This window comes from Orbilia oligospora (genome assembly GCF_000225545.1).
Source record: "Orbilia oligospora ATCC 24927 unplaced genomic scaffold scaffold00079, whole genome shotgun sequence".
NCBI lineage: Eukaryota > Fungi > Ascomycota > Orbiliomycetes > Orbiliales > Orbiliaceae > Orbilia > Orbilia oligospora.
In genome coordinates, this window is record NW_011645636.1 from 564,880 (window position 1) to 590,027 (window position 25,148).

Below are 25,148 nucleotides of genomic sequence, written 5' to 3' on the forward strand. Positions count from 1 at the left end.
GAGCAACCACCTGCATGTCTCAAGAGATCGTACCGAAACAACTGGGTGCCATGTTTTTTTTCGACCCATAATATATAAGCTAGTTTGTGCAATTGTAAGTAATGGATCCTCGGCACAGATGTCCTACGTAAGTATAATTATCAATATGGTAATCTACCAAAGTATGCGGGATATTATGAATCTCGCCCGCGATTGAAATCCCATTTTCCGATCTAAAGTGGTACCACTCGGAAGCACATCTCCGTAGTAGAAGCATCAAGTGTCCTCCTGATTTTACCCTTACATATTCTCTCCAGGCGGTAGCCAAATCGAGTTATCAATCTAATGTATATGTAGCTATGGCGTGCATCTGAAGTACTACTCCTGATAGACTTCCCACAGCAAGCCAATAGTTACCATTCATGCCATGTACACATGCCCCTCCATGCATCTGGAGCCTGCAGTAGCCTCTAAAGCTTAAAACGCGATACTTCCCATCGCAAAAAAAACCTCCGTAGATAGTCGACCAAATGCACCGTGGTGTTCCGGCTTCCTAGTTTTACGGAGCAGCCCCACAACCGGTCCGTGCCAAGGCGAGATCTTTCCATTTGCTTTTTTTCTATATGGGGAATAATTCCACTTAGTTATCTCATCGGAATATTATTTCTGGTACGTAAAAATTGCGAATTCAGTTAGAATTTATTAGTGTATAATGCTAGTGCTGGTGGCATAGATTTGATACCACGCTTTACGTTTATGAGGCTGTGCAGCAATATCTGATGCATCTCACAATTTAAAGGTTTTCCGAAACAAGCTGCTATGTGGCGCTCTAACAAATGAAGGGTCTAAGATTCTGATGTTACCGTTAATTTATCATTGCTAACGGATATCAGCACTCAACGTCAACTGTTGTCAATACCGGGTATATCGTAAGATTGGGTGGCCACGTGGTAACCACCAAATTAAAAAGGTAAACCCTAATAAATTATAGAAATTTCGAAACCTGAATTTATGAGTTACATACCTAGGTATATACATAGACATACGGAATAGTGCTGAAAGTTGAAGTTTCGAATGTTTGAATGTACAAGTACTTATAGACCCGCAGCGCAGCTGTTCTTAACATGACGGATAACTAAGAATTAATTCTAGAATCCAGAACGCGAACGCTTGTGCCGCGCACCTGGGTCAGCTACTACATTACATTCTATTAGTTACCTTAAATTATGATACTTTTAAAAATACTCGTAGCTTACTTAAGCCCCCAGTCTGTGAGCAATTCGAATGCTATACTACACTTATATCCATTCATTGGGAAATTAATATACATCAGGTCGCCTTGGGTGCCAAGCTCTAGTCTGAGCCTCAAAAACCTGACAACTGCTGCAACACATCAAAAGCCTAAATTCCAACATATCTACCTCAATGCAATGCCATCAAATAGCTGCCTTGCAGTCGCCGCGGCCGCGCGTGGTCATGAAGATACGTAACGTCGGATGGTCCGCAGCACTGAACATCGGCACATAAGTTGGCGACTAAAAGACCAGTCACTTCTGCATCACTTTCTGGGCCTTTCATAGGACTTTATCCCAGAACGGCGCATATCTTGGTTCCCTTCCGGGCGTTTTTTCAACATAGCCCTCCAACGTAGTGTTGTATGTGTATTTTAGCCTATATACGGATGCTTGCAATACGGGTCGTACCACTGCTGGCGAACAATATATGTCGGCCAATACAGTTGATGAACTAGAGCCTCTATTGGCATGGGTAGTTATATATCTGTTTTATATACCCACCTGAGCTGTTGAAAAGGAGTCGCAGCAGCACTTTTTGGTCTTGGATTTCACGAAGATTCGATTCCAAGCCTAGAGTCGAAATGTCGGAAGTAAAACTCCGACCTGAGGGCGCGCTGCGGAATTTCCAGGGCCTTGGACTCTAATTATCTGGGTTTTTTTACTCGCTATCGGCAATATCTTGCGGGGGGTTTGTGTCTATGCAAGCCTTCGCAAGGTTAAATCGACTACGAGCAGATGCTCTGACCACCACTGAGGATTGGTCAACCTAGTACTGAATATTTGGGTGATGATTTTGTATATAAAGTAATGTCGATCCCCTCTACAAGTACAGCGTTTAATAACCAGAGAATTATTAAATTTAGCAGTAGTCTATTATATATTCATATTTCATACATTAAATTCGCTATCGTCAATCCTCAAGAATGCCTACTCTATCGACTCTTAGAACATTAACTCTGGCGCTTGTCGTCACGATTAAAAGCGCCCAAGCGACTGTCGTTGTCCCATATGTTTCCTATATTGGACCCGGCCCTATCGGAGTCCCCGATGAATTCGTTCGCTATCCTATGAATGAAACCGAGGGAATGTACCAAGGTCGCTTTGGCGTTCATCTTGCTATTGGCACCCCTCCCCAGCACGTCTGGGTTCCTCCTCACTTCTTCAGCTCGGAAACCTATGTCAAAGGCGTGAGCCTTTGTGACAACTACACCACCGCAGACCCAGGTGGTTCAATCGAATACTGCGAATCTGATTACAATGGCCTTTTTGCGGCCAACGAGAGCTCGACGTTCGAAATGAGCAGCGAGAGGTCCTTCGGCGTAGATACTGTCACAGTTTCTGATGCTGTTCCCGGTCTTGAAAATAATGAATTCAGATTCGGGATCCAGACCACCGAGCAACCAGGCGCTGTCGGCGATGACTTGAGCACATTCGGTTTAGGTCCCAACTCTACCTTCCTTCAAACCTTCTTCCCGGGCAAAGAGCAAGTCGGAATCTATTACACAGGAGGAAGTAGCACCCATGGCAAGCCGCCGTATAGCGCCCCTCCACGGCCTTTGGTTGTCTACGAACTCGAATTCGATGGTTACAATCAATCCCATTTTACAGGCGAAAAGTTCACCCAGCCAATCGGTCCACCAGCTCCCCTTTCAAACAGTTCCAACCCATTCACACTTAACGTCACCAATATTTCCGTCGGCCGAAATGGAATATTGGGTGGTGGCGGACCATTCGTCGCAACTGTCGACTTTTCGGGCCGTACATCCAATATATTCCCATCTTCAGTGTACGACCTCTTCGTCCAAGCTACAGGCGCCAGAATCGTCGACGGGATGCCGTCCTACAATTCTTCCGCTCTTCCCTCGAACCCAGATGATTTTTACGACCTCGCCATCACATTTTCTGACGGAACTCGCGACTTCACTGTATCACTTCCCCAAGAGATCCTGATTAGCCAGCTTTCCAGACCTAACTACCCTGACTTTGCTATGGCAAATATCCTCAATGCAGATGATCCAGTTGTTATGCGATCATGGCCTGTCAGGGGTCCCGTAATCGCCCTCAACCAGTTGATGTTCACTTCCTATATTGGCATTGATCATGCTGCCGGGGAATGGTGGTTGGCAAAGGCCGTTCATCCCTGGGATGAATCAATTGCGCCAACCAATAACAATACTTCCAAACCCAAGGAGGGCGCCGCGGCAGGCGGGATCGGAGGCAACCTGAATAGGGCGATTGTGACTGCATCAGCCCTTGCCGCTGCAGTTATCCTGTTGTGTTAGAAAAAAGGCGGCGTGCATGATGGGATCTGGCCCGGCCTCGACCCTGATTTTAGATAATTTTTGAAATTTGATATCTCTTTTTTTTTTTTTTGGTTTCGTTGCCGAAATAAACGGCCATCTGCATTCTTGCATTATCTTCCATTGTATGACGGGGATACCTGCGTCTGACCCGAATCGTCGGGAAGAAACCCGGAAGGACAAGACAAGGGCCGAGCGTTTAATCTTGGAGGTTGACTTCATGATATCATGCTTAGTCCTAAAAATCCTCAATCCAGGGTTAGGGCACGAATGAACCATTGGTGCAACGTTCAACTTACTAGGTCATGCTTCAGCTTCCCTAAAGTATGTATGTACGATAATGAAAGAAAACGAGGGGCCCCATATTCTTTATTCTGACATTTGTATTTTTCGGAAAAACTCTTCCAGGTTTTCGTAGGGAGTAAGCCAGAAAAACAAAAACAAAAATTGGTCAAGAAAAAAAAAAAACCATGCGTCAACTTTACCCATTGAAGCTTTATTTTCATGTAATATATTCCCTACTAATAGCTATTACAACCTTAAATTTCATATCTCCCAATATCACATTCCAGAACATCCCACACTAATAATTAACTAATATGCAAAAAAAAAGGTCTCAGTCCCTCCGAAGATATTATTGCCCATGCCACTTCTCGAGGTTGCCCCCGAGCCGGGGATATAATTTTTTTTCGCTGCAATCACCCGGTTATCGGAGCCCAAAGTAGTAATAGGTCGTGCAGAATTGAGGTTTACTACCACTACTGCCTGCTTCATTCTCCCCTGTACAATTAATTAAGTGTTCATCCGCCGCCAGCTGGCGCCACAGGTGGAACGGATGAACAATTAGTCTCCGGGAACAATAGGGTTGCCTCAAGGCACGTTGCCATGTAAGCGGACCGGCGGTTTTTTCTTCCTGTAAGTGGTGTGTAGTTTTTCCTTTTAGTTTCCTTCATTTCTGTTTAACGTTCCTTTCTCGACTAGTTTAAACGTTAAGCTCGAAAAATTGTTGGTGTTTCATAAGGCAGATGAGGTATTGGTATAAACCGAGGGTGTCACCTTGAGACATATTTTACAAAAAAAAAAAAGCCCGTCCACTTGACAGATCCAACGGGGGGGGAATTTGGGGTTAGAACTGGCCGGGCGGGGAAAGTCCGTTAATCTTTCCCTTCCTTCCTTCCATCTGAGCGAGAGAGCATGTGCAATTAATGCCAATGCAAAGGTCCACGCGATCAACCAGAACTTTTTTTTTTCCCTCTTACTTTCGCTAAAAGGGGGTGTTTGAGGTTTCAATAGATAGTCCGATTGATCCAATTCGCAGGGTTAATTGCCATGTTGGAGCTAGCTATAACGCTCAAGCTCTTATGATTTTCACCTGGAAGGAGGGCCAGTTAATATGTTAATATGTGTTTGTGAATCAGGGTGGCTTCCATTGACGTCAGCCGGAATCCGATCAGTTCGATCGACTACGTGTATGTATACGAAAAGGATTATGAATAGGAAGGTGACTTGAATGATATCGTAGTGTATTAGATTAAAACTAAAACCATCGGATCTGATCTACAGGGCCTCTTCTTTTTCTTGCGTGGTGATACATGTACAAGTGGTGTGTAAAAAAGACAAAAGACCAGCCAGCTTGTGGAGATATCCCAACCCTTCTATGCAATGCGAAAACAGGGAAAGTAAAAAAAAAAGAATGAGCAGAAAAAAAGTAGCTATGCCATGCAAATGATAGGTTGAAAAAAAGTAGCGGAAAAAGCGGACGCTAAGAATGAAGGGGAATGAGAACAAAGGAGATACGTATCATACATGTACAGAAGAAAGGGAGGGGGGGAAAGGATGAGGACGTAACCATTAGAAATGATAGGGAGGAGTAGGGAAAAGCGAACCCGAGCAAGCTATGCAGGAAATAATAACCACAAATGAAAATGAGAAAAATAAAAAAAATAAAAATAAAAGATCGCAACCCGCACCGGAAAATGTATGCTAAGAGCATTAGTACAAATGTTCGCAAATGATATGATGATAAGTGTCGCAGATATGGATATAGGAAAAAACAGACGAGGGAAAAAAATGAAGTCTATCAAACTCTATGGGAGTATCATGTTCGTTCAAAAAGCAAATAAAACAGGCAGCAAAGCAAAAAAGTATTTGAGCTGAGATTCGTTGGGGTCGTTAAAGGTAAAAAAGGGAAAAAAAAAAAAAAAAGTAGGAAAGTTCGCCCGGTGGTATCATCGTGCAGGTGGTATCACTATAGCCGAAAAATGCAAAAGAAACATGTGGAAGATGCTGATTAAAAAAAATTGGATACTCCGTGGAGTATGTAGAATAAGGTGTGGGATATCAGAAGGGAGGTTCCGAAGACCTAAGCGCCGGAAGGGGTATTCGTTGGAGAGACCGAGTTGGTTCTTGCATTTACAACAAGAAAGATTCATCATCAGGATCCAGATCCGTGACAAACATTGAACTGTGGACAAATACGAATTAGCGATTTGCTCGAAGTGAAAATTTTTTTCTTCAACAATGACAACAACAGCGAAAAAGTGGAAAACGCGAGGTGACTGCGTTTGCACCAATTGTGTCCTGGTCTATTCGCGATTGTGCATATGCAGCTCCCAGGGTGGAAGGGGAAGCAGTGACCGGGAAAGGCTGAATATATAAGGTAATGGAATCAAAAGAAGGATGCATATACATACCCAGGTAAATGCGACATGACTACACCCTTCAGCCTGCTCTCCTGCACCGCCACCTGTGGAGTGACACCGCAACCCCAGAATACTGGCACTTCATCATCAGGAATATCCACAAAGTCGCCAAAGTCGACAAGTCCCATTTCGATCTTGCGCTTAACTCCAATCTTCTCGGCTCCCTCCCAGCCCCAAGCGATCGGTTCGCCGTGCTGCTTGATGTATTGACCAGTGATCTCTCGCACACGAGGGATATCGCATGGCTTGTAGCTGCGCATGCTTACGACGTAGTATCCAGAGAAGACACCGGCCGAATTGAGCGGGATGTTGGTGACATACATGGGCACAGCCATGTTCTTCTTGGAGCACATTGGCTCGAGTCCGGCTTCCTTGAGCGCAGTTTCGAAGCTGTATGAGCAGCCAATTAAGAAACCAACGTGGTCGTCTGTCCATTCATCCATGATATTGGATTTGCGACGGGAGACCAGCTTTCCGTCCTTGAAAACATTATAGGCTGGAATATCTGTTCGAAGATCAGAGTCGAGAGCTAATCTGCTGGTGTAGTCGCCACGGGATGTGTACTCGAGGAGAGGGCATGGAACTGGATTTCGGAGGCAAAGGTTTCGAAAGTCTTTGGCATATCTGGATGGGAGGACGATGAGATTTGCTTGCATTGTTCGCGCAAGACCGGATGTCGAGCCTTTAATTTCACCCCTTCGGATCTTTTGTCGAAGCTCGTAACTCGAGTACTCCGGTTCAGAGGAGTAATTTGTTATTAAAGCAGGCATCTTGTAAGTGTATTGCTACTGCTAATCTATAAAAAAAAAAAAGGAATCTGCAGAAAGGAGGGCGAGCTAGGGGCGAATGTAATATATGGTTCTTTGTTATAGAGGATGTAGTGAACGGGTCATTCAAAGATTATTGTATATGAGCCAATTCTCGAGGATATATATCTTTTATATGAATAAGTATAAATATATATATTTATATATATTATATAGAAAGCCAGAGAATTCTTTCGGGTCGAAGTGGGTGTGGATCGGGACCGATGTAGCGCTTCTAAGACGTCAAGAGGAATGTTAAATAAGATAGTAGTGTATTATAGCGCTGTGGATGGTATGATATAAATATATCTGATGATGCGATGGATTTAATTTTTAGATACAGACTTCAAGAAAAGGAGGGATGGCATGGTGGGGAGTCACTAAGAATTATATATCGGATCTCGCACTCAGAAAGGTCCATTCGGACGAGGACCAAAGTGACTGTTGTTGTATGGACGATTGCCCGGAAAGAGATGCCTGGTGGACGAAGGAAGGGCGGGAAAAAAGAAAAAGCCACAGCACCCAGGAAGAAAAAACCTCCCAGCTAGCTTGCTGCTCAAACTTCATGCCTGTCTCGCTTTTCCACCAGGCCATTTTCCAGAATTGTCTTGGGCCTGTTTCGGTGCATCCACCACCACGATGCATGCTCCTTGTTCCTGGGCCCTGGCACGGTGTTTCTTCTTTTCCTTTTTCCTTTTTCCTTTCTTTTTTTTTTCTTTTTGCGAGTTTTGTTCGAGTCGTTCAATCACAGAAGGAAGACCGGGTTTTTGGTCAGATGTTGGGTCATTTGATAGGGCTAACGCCTGCACCACGCTTGTTCTCGTTCGCAAATGGGAAGATAATGGGAAGGAAGAAAGGAAGGGAGATACCTTCCGCCACCTCGCCGTATATTATGGTAACGTAACTCAAAATCTCGGAGCTGGAAGGAAGGGAAGGAAGGAAGGATAAGTGAATTGATCCCACTCCAACCCGAAGCCGTCTACGGGTTTTCGCACCCACGCACATACCCACAATCATACTACCCTATATGGTACAACCTCAGGCACAGGTACAGGCAGCATCTCAACAAACAGTTGAGTTTTGGAAAGAAACATGTTGGATTAGAGGCATGGGGAGGGGTCTCGGGAGGGGCATTGAGCGGAAAACTGCACTGTCGGTGTCCACCTAGCCTGATCTCGTAATCTCCTTCATATTACGAAAGAGCGAGAACAATAAGCTAGATATCTTTGGTTGGATATGTATGAAGGATGTACTGTACCATCCAGAACTGCTGCAACCAGACGGAAACATGTTGGATCGGTTGGGAAGATGCAGACTGACCAGGAGGGGAAGAATAACAAAAATAAAAAATAGAAAAAAATAAAGTGAATGTGGCATACGTAGCTGGATGGGATACATTTTCTTGAACCGAAGCTAACGGCTACACTCTCGAGAAGGATAGGCACAGCAACATACCAGGCTAACGACTGGCTGCCGCAAATTACTTCCAAAGATAAGGGAAATGACCATGACGAGAGCAGCTAAGAATAAAGTCGTTTCTGACATGCACACCCTCCCCGAGCCACGTTTTTTTATTGTATCAAGACGTTATTTTTGCCCTTCGGTCGTTTGGTACCGTAGGAGCTCGTCGGCGGGATTACCGTTTGGATTGTTTCAAGAAGGAAGGCTTAAAGCTTCGATCTATGCATCCGCTTTGGCACCAAATTTGAATAAAAGATGTGAAAAGATCGGATGAGATTTTGGAGCCTCTTTTTTTTTGGTTTGATCGAGCTGTGGGCTCGCATACCGACTTCCTTACATGTCAGTGCGCTGTCCTTCTAGAAGCTCGGTAGATTTTTCGAACAAGGAGGGGAGGGGTGAGGGGAGGGTATACTAGGGCTATAGCATGCATCACTGGGGGCATTGCCAGGTGTGCTGACTCTTGACTGCAGTGCAGCAGTGTGCATCCTGACACTATTACACTGACAATAGCATACATGCGATGCTATTCGTAGACGTAATATTATATCTTGGAAATTCAAATCAGTAAGGACAGTACGAGCCCAAGTAGTACCTAACCTCCAGACCAAAGATACAAAAGTTGCCGTCGCAGGGGAACCAAGACCAAGAGTCCCCAGCTAGCTATGGCCCTTTCCTGCAAAGGGCCATCTGATGCACCACGTATTTCCCGGTTCATCGCGATGCTGCAGCCTCAGCCCATTCTCCTCCGCCCCAGCTAGGTCTTTTTGACAAAAGGGGTTGCCTGCAGCTAGCTTCCCAGGGTCCCCGGAGCTGGGCCCGAAGCATCCCGAGAATCGGGCCCGGGGTCTGACGCCTTGAAGCCTTCCTCGTTTTCGAATCGAACATCGCTTTCATCGGGTTTGCTGTGCCAGTGTCTCACAAGTGCACAATGGCTCAGGCTTGTCGGAACCGCAAGTTTAGCCGCTGTTAATATCGTCAGTTCGAGGAAAAAGACAAAGCAAAGTTGCAGAGGATTCGTGCATAAAGGTTAAACCGCACAAGCTTATACATAGTACATACTTACTTACCTACATACATGCTTCCATGCAAATTGATTCATACATATCACATATCACAAATACCTATCATATCATCTTGCACCCGAAACCAAGCCAAAACCAAAGCCAAAACCCGACGGCATATGGCGAAGTTGAGATCATGCGTCTTTGCTTACCGCTCTAACCCGAGAGCTTTCGCAAAAAAAAATATCTGAAATTTGTCGCGGGAGGGTGCACGTGTCTGCCTTTTTTCTGCCTGTTTCCGCTAGTTGAAATTGTACTTACGTTGTAATATTGCTCGTTTTCGCTTGATATAATTTTCGGGTCCCACACAAAACGGCAAAGCTAACGGCATTTCCAAGGCAAGCAGCCAGGCAGGCTGATGACTTAACCCGTTCTATTTTCACAGATAGATGCTTGGTCATTCATGCTCTTCTCACCTCCAGGCCCTGCGACCGCGACTGCCGCAGCTGTAGGTATGACGCGGGGCACTGCTGGCTTTCTGCGGTCAAGGTGGGGTACAGCTGCAGCTGTTCTCACGAGACCTCGAATTCTAACCACCACTACCACCACCACTACCACCACTACTTTGACATCCACTACACGCTCTCGGCGAACAATTGCGACGTCGACAGATTACACAGCGAATGTCCGGCTGTACGGCTCACTTCCGTCTAGATCCTCTTCATTACGGCAGCGTCCGATATCCCTTCCACGCGTCGTTGCATCCCGTCGACATGTCTTCAGCCTCGGCACACCACCTCCTCGAGCGGAGAGTGACCCTTCTCCAGGACCTCTCCCGCTACCAGACTTCGGTCCCAATGAGCCTAAACGGAAGGTTCTATACTCCTATGTCGAAGAAAGAGCCCGTAAAGCTCCTTCTCCCGACCCAGTAAAGGGGACATGGCAATGGTACCGCTGGAAGATCTTCACGATATCCGGTCCGGAGTATGCTGAAAAGACTCCTTGGACATGGTTCAAATGGCATTTCATAGGTTCAGGCAAAGTTGTCATCTTCGTTGGTTTCACGCTGGTCAATCTCTACCTCTTCTACTGGGGATGGGCAACATGGTCGATCGAAAGGGAGTCGCCAACGCCCAAGGTATTTACGGAGTGGGCAAGAACTTGCATGCAAATTATGCACTATTACGCACACTGGTATCCAGATCTCCCAATCGCAGCACTATGGGGCCGAGACGCTCTCAACAGTCTTGAAAAACAAATGGAAAAGGCCGGTGGATGGGACAAGTGTTCCCCTGAATGGCAAAAGCACTATGTCAATCTCTTGTTCAAGGTTGCAGGACTCTGCCAACAAGTTGCAAAAGACGAGGATGCATATATCTCTTACAGACGTATGGTTGCTATGGATGCAGGGTTAGTGGATGCGACGAGGCGGTCACGGTCTTACCTCGGCATGGGGACAGCAGCCACGGCTATGGGCAATATCGAAGAAGGGACAGAGCTGTTCGAGCAAGCTGTCAAATTTGCATTGGAAGCTACACCGGAAAGCGAAAGGCCACCGTTGGACGTCACAAAGCCTGTGCTACCCGACCCGAAGAATCGTGTACCACCAAGCCTCGATTTGATTGAAGCAGTTCAAGCCGTCGGCGTACAATACGCACGCCTCGAAAAGCCGGCGGAGTCACTTCCTATTTTCCTGAGCTTACTCCGCACCCTGCAGGCCCTTCCTGAGGAACAAAGGGATATCTGCCGGGAGGGATATGTTATGGCTTACGTTGGCGAGGTTGTTTGGGCGTTGGATAAGAAACAGGATGGCCTGAAGTGGACAAAGAAGGCTTTGCTGGAAGCTGAGAAGGGATGGGATACAAGGAACAGTTGTAAGGAATGCGCGATTTATGCGGTTGCGAACGCGATTACAATGACCAGGGAGCTTGGGGTCGTGAAGGGTAAGACACGGGAGGACCTGGACACGGAAATAAGCGCGCTGAAGGGAAGGCAGAATTGGCTCAATAAGCTGTCTCGAAGAGAAAGGGATTAAAGGGATTAAAGGGAGAGCAATTTCATCAAGTGTGTGACGTCAAAAAAAGGCTGCTTCTCAGGTGGAATGGACCATGTAATATACCCAAACAATCTCTCCCCGGGGAACACTCGGGGACCGAGCAGATTATGGGGTTGACGCCGATTAGTCATTTTTTACATTTTTTCCTTGGAGATTCCATTCTCGGACATCAATCACGAACGAATCTCCAGTTGTACATACATAACAATATATCGTTACAATGATATACATGTGCCTAGACATTCAAGACAGACTAAAGTGACCCAATACTCCGGACCCGCCAGCTCGGATAAGTTAAGACAGTTAGCCTCGTCTCTCCGGACAAAGACACAGATTTCTGTGGAGAGTCAAATCAGTTGCTTCATTACGTACGCAGTTCCTAACATAAATTCAAACCCCCCAAATTCAAGCGGGAGAATTAATTAATTATCTGACCAAATAGAAATAAAAAAAGTACTCGGGTCATGTAACTTGTTTTCCTGCATCAATTGCTCATCGCCTGATATCCGAATAGCCGAAAAAGGGTGTCGACTAATTATAATACCAATCTTCGGCATCGTTCCAGGGAAAGGAAAAAGAGAAAAATGGAAATGGAAATGGAAGGTTTCGGATGTGGATGACCGATCGATCGTGACGACGGAATAACTCTAGAAGGCACCCAGTCTTGGCTTGCCTTCGAGGATTCTAGGATCAAGGCTCCACTATTTTCGATACGAGAAACGAGGGAAATATTATCGAATACGACGCCCCCATCAAGTCACTTAGCTAAGCTAGTATACTGACTAAGTAGTTAACAGCCGCCAGACACCGAGCAGCTTCCATGTTAAGGCATCGAATCTGACAGTTTCGATACGTCACGGATACTACCTGTCACAGGAATATTCTTTCGCAAATCTGAAGAAAAGAAGGAACTAAATCCTTCATGTTTCCATTTCAAGCATCAAAGCGATATATTTAATTGCGACTCCAGTGGAAACCCTTTGGTTCTATCTATATCTTTTATCCATATTCGATTCCTGATAAACCTAAAACTGACCCACACCCTTCAAATTTCCATGCAAAAAATGCATCGTCAAACAATGCAAGATCTTGCGCCATATGAAGATTGTAATCACCGCTGAGTAATCGATAGTGACACCGGGGAGCAACCGACATAGTCCGAGCCTATAAACATTCACCAGCACACACACTCACACGCTCACACACCACCGGTCCAGCACACTGCCCATGTGTAAGCAAGTACTTGCAAAGATACCTGCCGACCACTCGCACATGAAAGAAACTTAAGGCAAGAAGGGAAGAAATGCATTCATTACCCGGTATCACCCAGGAAATCTGCACCAGCGGGTTTCGTTTCAACTGCACCCCACAAGCCCGTTAATTAATCCGAGTACCAGTACCTTGGATAAGCACTTACCTCACCCAGTGCAGTGATGCTGCAGCAAGCCCAGCTGGCCATGGCCCAGCATCTTTAAAAAAAGATCCAGTTTCTCCGATGCGCGACGACTGTGCACCCTTGTCGTTCGCCCTCCTTCTCTAAAAGATCGTGCACGGGGATCTTATTGCCCCCCCATTACTAAAGAATCTTTAAAAAAAAATTGCGATATGCGAACTGACATTGCATTAGACCTGAAACTGAGTATCAGCCTTAAAAGCCTTAAACTTTCCTTTTCATACTATAGATGGTTAAACTTGGCACAGGTACTACGGAAAAATGCATAACTTTACTCAGTTGAGTAATCGACTTCATGCAGAAGCTTCGAGCTACAAAAAGATCATATTACCAATTTCTAACCATTCGAACCGAGCATCTCCATTATTGCTTGCATGACCCAGCTAACTCTACAGTTATCAAAGCCACAATTCTTCCGATCCAAAAAAGAAATCGCACCTGTCAGCAAACAAAAAGTGAACAGAAAACAAAAAAGAAATTTGGAGAAACTGCATAGCAAAGCCGCATCCCGAGGAATTGGGTCAAAAATCAAACAAGCCCAAGTATCCCAACCAATGACGTCAAAACACCCATGCATAGCACCGCCCGAACGCCGTTATCAACAGCCACGCCTCCTGCACCGTTCGGTCCGTCCGACGAACCCCCTGGAGCTGGCACATCGCCTGAATTCGGCACCTCCACGTCTTCCTCGCGCTTCTCGCCCAGGACTCGACTGGCATCAAGTGATCTGGCGATGCTCCATTGGTTACGTTGGTAATCCACGATCAGATATGAAAACAACAAGATATCGCTCCCCAGGGTCGGGCCTGAAAGAAGCGCACCGTTTGCACTGGAATCCGCTCGCTCCACGTTTGTGATCTTCGAGATTGAACGCGGACGGCGAGGAGATGCTGAATTCGAAGTAGATTGGTCTGAGTAATTAACTTCCTGAATTAAATATTGTTGTGGAATCCTTGTCTCGAATCCATTGGAAAATCGAACTGTGAGATTCCATTGTTCAGACAGCAATGTAGGGACAGTTGTGTTATACGTTGGATACGATGCTTCTCTGATCCAATCATTATCATCATCGTCATCATCCGCATAGCCATTCGCACCAGTAACACTTGCAAATCTTCTATACACGTCGCGGGGAAGCTTGGTGCCAGGTAGATGTCCAATATCAATCCTTGCATCAAACGGCTGCGAAAGAAGTTCTTGTCCATTGATCTCCATTGATTCAACTCTGGCCGACAATGGATACTGCCGTTGATCTGCAGGGAAAGCGGTGGAAATTATGCCCCCGGTTGACTTTGCTACGTCCCCACCGTCGAAGTCAATTTCAATACCCCAGTTTTTGTCCATTTTAGGAAAAGAAACCCCAAAGACTTTGTTATTTGGGAAGAAAGTCTGTAGGAAAGTTGATTCGCGGTTGAGCCCCAGAAACCCGGGGAGGCCTACATGGTCGTCGTCGTCGTCGTCGTCTTCGTGGTCCAAGTGTAACCCCACCTCGAATCCTTCTCGATTAAGCTCCTGGGACGTATTCGGAAAACTCACGGTTTCCCTGATCATAATACCATCCACTAAATCACCTTCAAAGCGTTGGCTCGAATCATAAGGTGTTGGAGGGATCTCAATCCTTTGATTTAATCGCTCAAAGGATCTGCTCAATTGACTTCTGAACAGCCCTTGGGAGGCATATTCACATCGTACCGCTTGGCGATACTCGTCTGTATCGTCAAGGCCATTATCGTCGTCGTCGTCATCATCGTGGCACGATGATGCATTTCTAACAATAACGTCCTTCAGAATTAAAGAAGGTGATAACCACACAGTTTGTGGGGGGGTTCCAATTTGCATTCTGAACCCCTGTCTGTTGACTGGGATCTCGCCGAAGTTGCCGAGACCCGGACGCCTATCATTATCATCATCATCATCATCGTCATCATCATCGTCGCCGTCGTCGCCGTTTCTACGATTGGTACCATTATATCTTCCCCGGTCATTAAAGACCAAAGAATCCAGCGTGACATTGGTGACGTCGTGAGAAAGTGTATTGAGGGCTTTAGCGACGCCCAGACGGGTTGTTGGAAGGCCTAGCTGCAGGAGTAGGACCACAATTGGAGTATGCGGGAACTTCATGATTCTTTTTCTTCTTCTTCTTTAGCTTTTTTAGATTTTTTTAGTCAAAAAATGGTTGTCTTAGGCTCAGGTGATTTTTTAGAATCGTGGGATTGGGTGGGTTTGTTGGTTCGGATCCGGGGTTCCGTTCCCTTTCGACGTCACGATGCAGCGGCGGGTTACACAGCGGGAATAGTGTAGGCGTCTATAGACGGACTACTGTAACCTCGAAGTATAAATTTTCTTTAACGTTTTTTTAGATATATTTTGGGTTTTTCTTCTTTTTTTTTGTTGTAGCCCACTTATTATAGGTGGAGGATCTATATTCCAATCGTGATCTCGGTGTAGGCCAGTTATGGAAATGGTTCTCCAAAGGTGTGCCTCGGGTGGATTGCGTTGCCGGGTTGAGGTTAACCCCGTCAGACTCAGGGCAGGGTGGTGTGTGTGTAACCCAACCGAACTGCCGCTTGAGACCGTCGACAGCTGAGTAGATCGCGATCGCCGGGGGGGGGGAGGGCGAATATGAGTAAGAATAAGAATAAGGCTGATATCAAGAACGAAAAAAAGAAGTATGTTTTGTTTGAAAAGGCAAATTGAAACGAATATCTGTAAGATAATAGGTATATAGAAAAGTTTGTTATAATATAGATATAGACTGAGGTTGTATATTATATTATTTTATGCGGATATCCTTGAAAGATGAGATGAGATGGATATGATTCATGACCACGGACTTTAAATAAACAAAAATTGGCTACATACAGTCAGTTGAAAATTCGATTCAAATCGAATATTACTTTTTGACAACGGGACTTTTGTTCTACAAAGCAAAGCAAAGCAAAGCCAGCTTAGCTTTGACGCCATAGGAATCCTTTTGGTGGCCATGTGGAGATCATTGACCGTAAAGTTCGAACTCAAGAACTTCCAAGCGTTTCGAAGCCACATGCGAAGGGAAATCCAAGACTTCACAATTTCTTAACAATTTCTCCTGTATCTTGTAGATATTAATGATAATACCGCCTATTTTTCTCACAAACTCATGAAATTCATGAATTCACGATAATGATAAATGATCAAATCACAGACATCTAAGAAATCCCAAGAAATGTGCAATGAAACGTACAGGATTCGAACTAAGCAAACCTCATGACGACTCCCCTCTCTCGATTTTTGTAATTATATCTAACCAAGGTTCCCGTTGGATCTATGGGATTTAAACTTCTAGAACTTTTCGAATTGTAAATGGGGACCCATTGGGGGGGTGCATAGCATATGCTATATCTATATTTAAAGACCCGCCCAGAACTCTTGTAGACGAACCAACAACCGAAGATCGTTGACTTCGCGGTATTGGCATTTTCTTGTACAAAACCTCTGCCTCAATTGACGTGTCATCGGAAACACTTTACAATATAACTACTAACCAAAATTTTTCCTGCTTCCTCGGCGCCGTCTTAGCATTCGACGTCAATGCAACTATACTTCAAAAAATTTACTAGCTTGGCTAAAAAGTCGACACCTTTTTCGACATCTATGCATCTTTGCATACGTATTACAGACGTATATACAAGCGCCTTTGATAGACGGGCTATGCTCTCGGCTCTTCTACATCGGCAAATTATCGATCACAATCGATCCTATCAATCATAATTAATTTTTCACGAATTCAAATTCAAATAATATGCAGGGAATCCTTCCAGAATGTCACCGGGAATGGTATTTTGATTTTTCATCCTAAACCTCTTTTTTTTTTGAACTTCTCAACCGCTATAGAATATAGATGTATGCAACGCTAGGTAACATGATCTAAACACCGAATCCTCCGCTGAATACCTTTTATCCACCATATCCTATCCCATCCTATCCTACCCTCCGAGTACACCAGTTCCAGTTCCAGTTCCAGTCCCATCCGTCCGTCCTACATACCCGAATGCGCGACCCAAAATTATACACTAATATGAAAAGAAAGTTTGAAAAAACCTCCAGGGGAATTGTCCGAAAGAAAAAAAATGAGAAAAGAACAGATATAGAATCAACAGGGAATAATAGGTTATCTTGAACGCCACCTCTCTGTACAGCAAACCAAAAGAAACAGAAGGGAGAAACCAAAAGAAAAAAAAAGAAAAAGAAAAAGAAGAAAAGATGTCAAGGCGGGCTTATCGTTTGTGATGTATCAAAAAAAGAATGAGAAAAGGCAATACTTTCTCGCGAACTTTTTTTTCGTGGTTGTGCAAACTTGTAATAGGGAAAACGAAAGATATGAACAGTAGTAATGCGAACTCCGTGTAAATGTTGTTTTGAAATATTGAAGAAATCCAAAAAAAAAAGTGACAAGGTATACTTAATACGTCTCTGTGCAACGTACGAGGCAGGGTATGATGTTGTTGTAGTAGCCGCGCCGGATCTCTGAGACCGTTGTAAATTACATTGTTTATTCATGAGTTTTGGCTATCAGGACGTAGTAGGTATTAAGTTTCTGCAAATTGGTAATGAACGAGCGTGTCGAATCGTAACTAGTAAAAGTGAAAGGTAAAGGTCGTCTGGCCGCGAACATATCCATTACTTCGAGGCCATGAAACTGAGCGGGTCGTAAATTCGAGTGAGTGCTGCTGCTTCTAGGATGCAAGCATCTTCTTTCCGACTCCAACATTGGAGGTCGACGCTTCCGGTCCGGTAGCGGCGGCGACTGCAGCGCCCTCGTTACTTATTCCGGTCCTTCCGGTTGCATCGCTGATCCCTCTGCTGCGTCCCCTATCGCTCTCAGGGTTGGTCCCGATGGCTGGGGTCTGGTCGATGACTGGACTTCGCATCTTAAGCTTTTCCTTTGCATCGAACCTTTGATCTCCAACGACATGCTTGTTCTTGAACTGCACGTAGGTTGGGGGCCTCGGGCGGCATAGGACGGCGATAAAGTTTGCAACAGGGTTGCTCCGAGTGAAGGGTCGGTGGCGTTCTGAGGGCACAAATTTGTGGTTATTCAAGTACTCTCTGGTACTCTCACCGCGGTATACTAAGAAGACGTGATAGCCAACTAGTGCGATCGGATAGAGAGAACCGAGAGCGCCGTATATAACCATGGCGAATGGGACACGCAACGTTTTTAGCGCGTCAAGGAAACTTGCATCATTCTGGCTCCGCCAGATGAGGAGATGGGTCAGAGAAAGGGCAAAAAGGTATAGGCCGAGAAGGGAGGTTGCTGCGATGAATGCGAAGAAATATCTGTAATTCCGTCGTCCGACACAATTGTTCAACCACACACAATGGTGATCTTGCGTTTCGATGCAGTTATCACATACTCTACAGTGATGGCAGCGAGGCGGACGCCAGATGCGGCATGTCTTGCAGTACTTAACGGGGACCTCAAGGGGTTGGCTCCCTCTTCTCATATTGGGTTTGATCATAGTCCAACCTGTCTCAGGCGGGCCAACGGCCAAGGGGTCCTCTCCTTCTTCGTATTCGAGCGGATGGATGTTTCGCGGGAAGATACCGGGATCCGTCACAGATGCCCTGATGAACGAACTCATGCAGACGAGGAAGATGTAGCCAAAGGTAACTGGCAGAGCTGGGTGTACGTTGAGCCATAGCCAAGGGGCGCTAAAACCAAAAAATAGACCCGATGGCACAACTACTAGTGTTGCCGTTAATACGTTTATCGGGGCATCTCTAGCGGTTTGCCATCGTCCACCGAAACAAAATAGTGTATTTCCAGGGAAATATTGATAATTCTTTCCAGCATAAACGGGCACTTCAGCTCTGTGAGATGTAGCTGATCCCTGTGATGCCTCCCTTTGTTCCTCCTTTGCTGGTCCAGCAACAGCTTCGTTCGTGTTGCTTCTTCTGGAGCCATGTCGTAAGGGAGATGCAGATGTGATTGTCTGATTTGTCGGGGATCCAGTAGCCTGCCTTCCAAGGCTATACCTATAATGGTTTGATTCATCCATTTCGCTTGGAGCTTGCAGGGACGTCCTGTTTGAATTCCCGTGGTGTATAACCGCCGGGCTTTGGAAACCAAAGGGATTGTCGAGCGAGTGTGGTGTTTGTGCATACGATGTACGAGGCTGGCCGATAAGACCTGTGGTGACTGATTTTAAAGGAGATGCCGTGCCATGTTCCGTAGATGGAGTGATCGCTGGCAACGGTGCAGACGTGATTTCTGACATTGAGGGTCGATCGCCTTCCTCCGAAACTTTCCCACGTTGTGCTGATAATTTTGTCGAACTCATAGGGTTGTAGAAAGCGTGACTGGTGATCGACGGGACATGGGTTCGGCTAGCGGCACTTGGTGGCCTATTGGAGCTTCTGAAACTACCTCCCACTGGTGTCATAGCTCCCCTCGATCGTGGTCTAGCCCCCCATTTCGAAGTGGTCATACTAGTAGCCGTGCTAGGCCTTGTAGTAAGCGCAGCTTCCGCCTGAGGGTCTCCTATTGATATTCTTGTGTTTGGCCGACCAAGTGTTGGTGGGTGTAGGGATGACAGAGCCGAGTTTCGATTCGAGCCAGGAGGCGAGGTTAGGCCAGGAACCTGATCGATCTCATCGCCAAACTCGCTGTTGATGTCTGTCATGCGACTACTAATTATCGAATGTTTGTCGCCATCGTCCTGTGGTAAATCGGCCAGGGATAGAGAGAAGCCGCCAGTCGGGGCCTTCGACTGGGTCGGCGACGAGCCGAATATGCTGCTGGAACTGGATGCCATACTTTTCATAAACGATTCATCTGGTGAGAATGAAAAAAAGATAAGGAGGAAACGAGCGAGAGCAAGAGCGGGGTGAATTGGAAATGATGATGTATTCGTAATATGTTTTTGGACAACGGAGAAATAATGAATGTCGGTGGTAAGATTAGTCCTAAACCAGGTTTACTATTCCTGCAAATCCTCCTTGTATCCACGGACCAGACCAGATTTGGATCTCCTTCGGTGCCTGGCGGGTATCGGAATGTCGTGAAAACGCGGGTTTTCGACAGTTTATCCAAAAGAGCGTCGAGAAAGAGGAGATGAGGGTTGATGGAGGGAGATAGTGATGAGGGAAGGAGATAGGTGAGAGGTTGAGTTGAGGATGATGTTCTGGCCAGGGGGAACGAAATTTGATTTGAGGAGACGCACAGCCAAAGCGAGTTCCAATCACACACAGCAAATCGCAGCAAATCACAGTCAAAGGGAATGAGAAAAAAGCCCCATCCAGAAATCTTAGGCGGATGAGGATCGTCCACACTCTCAAAGCTAACCCACTAAGGATATTCTGCTAGGTCGATTTCAATCTGAGGAGTCCGGGCAGTGCAGGATGGTGGAAAGTGCAATGTGCAGTACGGTGCAGTGAGAAGGGAAGGGAGAGGGGAGTTCAAGTGAGGAAAAGAGTGTTTCAGGGCTCTGTTCTCGTGCAGCTGTCACTCGGAATAGAGTATCTGGAGATGCTGTGAATATTATCAAATCATCAATTCGACGCACTGCCTGATATCATGCAATGTACGTGCTGACTAGACTGCACCGCTCAGCACACCGGACTAGATCCAATCTGAATACGAAAGTTCGAAGTTCGGGTTTAAGGAAGGCAAAAAGAACGCTAGGTAGGCAAGGTGGTCCGTGGGAGCAAACTTGCGATGGTTGACTGATACGGCGCCCGTCTGTCTATAGGCAAAAAAAGAACCAAAGGAATGTGGGGTGCAAGCCAGCTAGAAGAGAGGAAGCAGAAGGAGGGCTGAAAGAATGAATGACACACAGCTTCAGGAAGTCTGTATGCACTATGCCCGGGTCTTCGAACCTCTTTTTGCTCTGCACGAAGCGAATCCGAAAAACAAAGGCGTCGACGAGGAAGGAGAAAGGAGGACAATCAACTTTGACGTTGACATTGACAATCAATCCCTTCTTTCTTTCTCCTGTCCCACGCGCTACCTCGTCCGCCCTCCTGGCTTTGTTTTCGACAGAACGGGAAATCTCGTCAAAAAAGGGATGCCGACATGAGAAAGGACGCTGCTTCATGCACGGATTCATCCAACCCGGTTCGACCCTGCGGGAAAGCTTCAGAAGTGTCATGGGGTCTCCCACATCACGAAGCGCGCACAAATATTGCATATTGCAAGAAAAATCGCAAAATCGCATCCCGTGATGCTTTCATGTTGCGATTGCCACACCATCTATCGATGTTTCACCAAAGGATGACCCGCCGGCTCGAATGTTTCCCTCATATCGCCTTCTGGAAGCGTGTCTTCTTGTGCGAAAACCTTCCCATCGACGACTCTGAGGGTTAGCGTCAGGAACAAGGGGCAAGCTAATTCACCCAATCAACCCTTCCCAACTCCGGGTAACCTCCAAAAGCGGTCGGCCACCAGTGGGTCTGCTCGCTTTCTCATTCGTCGACTTGCCCTGGTTGGCGCATTCTCTCCAGCCTGCTGGGTAGCCAAGTCTCTAGCGGTAGCCTGCTTGGTTAGTGCCACAGTCGGTCTGGGATCATCCCATTGTTTTGAGTTGTACCGCACTCGACCAAAATTTGGCCAACGTGGGACAAAATGAAGCACGAGAAACTCAAACCATCTTTTAGACTGGCTCGGCATGCATAATTTATGATGTAATCTCTGGTCGGCGATTTTGGGTGACATACAGAAACTCGCGATAGGTGACTGTCGACTTATCGGAATCCCTCGTATTCGTCTGTGATAATATCGATGAATGCGTCAAAGGCTAATTATGATTGGGTTGGGAGCTTCGCCATTCGTTGCCATTAGATCCGATCCCATCAATCGGATAGACTCGCTTGCTTCAGTAAACGAAACTGCATTGTGCTAGGATCCAGGTTGCAGTTTTCGTAGCTCGGATGCATAGTGCTTGGATCTCAGCTGAAGCCACAAAACTGGCTGAATTAGAAGGTGTTGGTCTCCTCGAAACTACGAAAATGAACCCTTGTGCTGGGTCTCTGGTGGGTTCACAACCAACATGGGTTCTTCAACTTCGGAAATAATGGTCTGAGATTTAGTCCCCCGGTGTGTAGTTCAAACTTAATAGTCTTGTACGGCTGTTCGGGGATCCCCATGACATACAACGGTAGCACGCGTACCGGCTAGCTAGGGATTGAGGGAATCCTTCACAACCGGTATTGCAGTTTGACTGCCAGTTGCAAACCGCCTATCATGAAGTTGGACTCCTAACATGGCGTGAACGTGTATCATACCAAAAAGTATCTATTGAACCATAAGTTGTTCCGTACAATTTTCAGAAAATGCATGACGATTCCTTGATTCTAGAGCATAGCTTTGTTCTATTTTCGGAAATATCCGACTTCATATTATATACGGGTCATACCGTGCCGCAGGTGCATCTTTAAAAGGCAACTTTATGTGCATGTCGAGCGCAACCCAGCGTACGTACCTGTTCTATTTCACTCAAAAGTAAGCTTATCAGAAATTCGAAAATGCCCGTCCAATACATCTAGGATGATCATGACTCGCGATTAGGTAACATAATCCTACAACCGGCCAGGCTCTTACTTAGAGTTAGCTTAGTTTAGGATTCGTCTTTTTCGAGATACCTCGGACTCTATGCCGACCCTTTAATCCCGTTCAGGCTATGTATAATTGTTGGTACTACGGGATATCATTCTAAATTCTTATTTCATCCTTACTACCTAGATATTCGCACATATCCCTGATCCTGTCGACATCGTGTCATAGACATATCAATTTCCCAGCCTGGGTTTTCAAACATGATATCTTACTCGCGCCTCCGAAACATTCAGGCACAAGAATCAATCACTCAATCAACAACGGCCATCGGTTTCGGCATGACACGTGTGTCACAGCCTGAAAGGATATGATGCTAACGTAGGAGCAATAGCAACATCCAACGGTGTTACCTCCAAGGTACACAAATGCCATTCTTGAAGACAGGTTAATTGTAGGCAGGCTGCCGTTCTGTGTTGATAGTACAATTATCCAACATTCGGGAACTACCAACCCAACACATCTCTTAGGGGATCTCTGGAGCTGGTGTTTGTGAATTGCAATTAGACATAAAATTTTTCATGGATATTGAAAAATTTGTTCGAAACCTGGTATATTAGAGTCTCGGAACCGGGGTTCATAGATCAGTTTTCTGATTGGAAATGTAGCAGGGGACCCCGAAATAGATCTGCCCTGTGCTCGAATCGAAGCAGATTTATAGTCCCTGCCCGGCAGATCGATACGAAGCAACCTGCCAATTCTGTACATTCGCACACTTAACTCCACGCACGTGGCGAGCAAAAAAAAGTTCTTCATCGATGCTCACCAACGGACCTGACTCACCATCAACCATCGACAGATATCGAGCCAAAAAAAATAAATCGCTGGTCCATAGAGGGCTCGAACCTCTGGCCTTCGCGTTACAGGATTAAATTCCTATTAGCACGACGCTCTAACCAACTGAGCTAAGAGACCATTGATGTCTCGGAGTCCAGATTTGGTAGCTACAACGCTAACAGCAGAGGGCCGGTTCTGAATCTGGAGGGAGTTGATTATATAAACGAAGTGCCACCGCTCTGGAGGAGTATTGCAGCAAGGACAAAAAAAAAGAGTTCTGATTGACACTTATATACTGACTCGCACTCTATAACGCTAATCATCGCGGGATATTGAGCCAAAAAAATAAATCACTGGTCCATAGAGGGCTCGAACCTCTGGCCTTCGCGTTACAAGGTTTGATTCCTATTAGCACGACGCTCTAACCAACTGAGCTAAGAGACCGTTGATGTCACGGGGTTCAGATTTGGTATCTACGACGCTAACAGCAGAGGGTTTGAATCTTGAGGGAGTGGGTTACTGCAGCGCAAGATTTGGGATGGGTTATGTTTAGAACTTTGGGGCCACCTTACTTGAATACGGTACTACCGCTAGATCAAGATTTCCATTCTTTGAGGGATTGATTTTGATTCGTACACTAAAGGATACTGTGCAGAGGCCTGGTTATGGTGTAGCGGACGAGTAGATAAAAATTAAATCACATGATCATATGAAAGTCTTAGTATGTAATAGTCTAGCAGAGCGTACCATTCTCATATGAGCAAGTACATGTATAGTATCATCGTGCAGCGTATCTGGCCTAGAGACCCCGGTTCCTAAAAAGGATATTCTTTCGATGGATCCTACGTTAAACTAGGACGTGGATTAGGGCCAAATAAAGACACAGATATAAGTTGAATGAAGTTTCACTTGTGATTATAGTCTGTTTAGAACTTGATGTTACGATCTAGGCTTTGGTTATAGACTGGTCTTGGTCTAGGGGCGGGTGCGAGTTCAAGACCATTAATACATCTATATTTTCGTTCTGGCTTCCGCGACCATATATTATTCATATTCTACGAAAGTTTACTGGGGAAGTTTAAAAGGCTGTCAACCGAATTAGACGAGATAGTTGTTAGTTATAGCTGACGTCTGGTAGAAGACCGGTTGTGTATTTTCATAGTAATTTGAGTACTGGATGTACACCAACAAGACAAGCTGAAGGATTTTACTTAAATTTGTCTCAGATCCTGAATATTATAACAAGCCTATTATATGGTATTCGTTTTGGTGTGTTCAGCACCCGCCCAAACAACTAGACTAATCCAGATGCTATTTCAATAAATACTAGTCTAGAAATGGGGTTGGCGTTTTAGCTGTTGAACCACTATATGTGATGCGATTGGTGTTCATATCCATAGCCAGCTAATATCGAAACCTAGAAACTTGGTCTCCGATATGGCAATACATATTCTATCAATTGAAGTACTGGCTGGCTGGCCTCGAGAACACTCAATGCTTGACTCATGAGGTTTAGAACTAGAATGTTGTATTTTGTGCGTTGCATTTACCTCGCTAACCAATCGCGCGAAGGCTTGGCAAATCTCGAAATCCTGAGCATGGGTCATCGTTTGCTACACATCACGTCTTCCCGAACTCGTCAACGTCTCTTCATTCAACCCTCGACTCCACAATTGCGCCTTCAAAACTACAGCAGCCGTCGCTATAATACCCTTTATTCTTAGAA

General features: G+C 45.6%; 5 protein-coding genes across 5 annotated transcripts; 2 read left to right on the top strand and 3 right to left on the bottom strand.

The window, feature by feature from the left end:
- Positions 1 to 2,197: 2,197 nt before the first annotated feature.
- Positions 2,198 to 3,556, top strand: AOL_s00079g194 (uncharacterized protein; the record flags this gene model as incomplete). The annotated part of the gene is made up of 1 exon (XM_011124069.1): positions 2,198 to 3,556. The coding sequence occupies one exon, from the start codon at positions 2,198 to 2,200 to the stop codon at positions 3,554 to 3,556; it is 1,359 nt and encodes a 452-aa protein (XP_011122371.1).
- Positions 3,557 to 5,986: 2,430 nt separating this feature from the next.
- AOL_s00079g195 (uncharacterized protein) lies at positions 5,987 to 7,046 on the bottom strand (the record flags this gene model as incomplete). The annotated part of the gene is made up of 2 exons (XM_011124070.1): positions 5,987 to 6,038; positions 6,268 to 7,046. 2 exons carry the CDS (start codon positions 7,044 to 7,046, stop codon positions 5,987 to 5,989), a joined length of 831 nt encoding a protein of 276 aa, XP_011122372.1.
- A 2,961-nt stretch (positions 7,047 to 10,007) lies between these two features.
- Positions 10,008 to 11,579, top strand: AOL_s00079g196 (uncharacterized protein; the record flags this gene model as incomplete). Its single annotated transcript, XM_011124071.1, has 1 exon — positions 10,008 to 11,579. The coding sequence occupies one exon, from the start codon at positions 10,008 to 10,010 to the stop codon at positions 11,577 to 11,579; it is 1,572 nt and encodes a 523-aa protein (XP_011122373.1).
- A 2,002-nt stretch (positions 11,580 to 13,581) lies between these two features.
- AOL_s00079g197 (uncharacterized protein) lies at positions 13,582 to 15,174 on the bottom strand (the record flags this gene model as incomplete). Its single annotated transcript, XM_011124072.1, has 1 exon — positions 13,582 to 15,174. The coding sequence occupies one exon, from the start codon at positions 15,172 to 15,174 to the stop codon at positions 13,582 to 13,584; it is 1,593 nt and encodes a 530-aa protein (XP_011122374.1).
- A 2,594-nt stretch (positions 15,175 to 17,768) lies between these two features.
- On the bottom strand, positions 17,769 to 19,850 carry AOL_s00079g198 (uncharacterized protein; the record flags this gene model as incomplete). Its single annotated transcript, XM_011124073.1, has 1 exon — positions 17,769 to 19,850. One exon carries the CDS (start codon positions 19,848 to 19,850, stop codon positions 17,769 to 17,771), a length of 2,082 nt encoding a protein of 693 aa, XP_011122375.1.
- Positions 19,851 to 25,148: the final 5,298 nt, after the last annotated feature.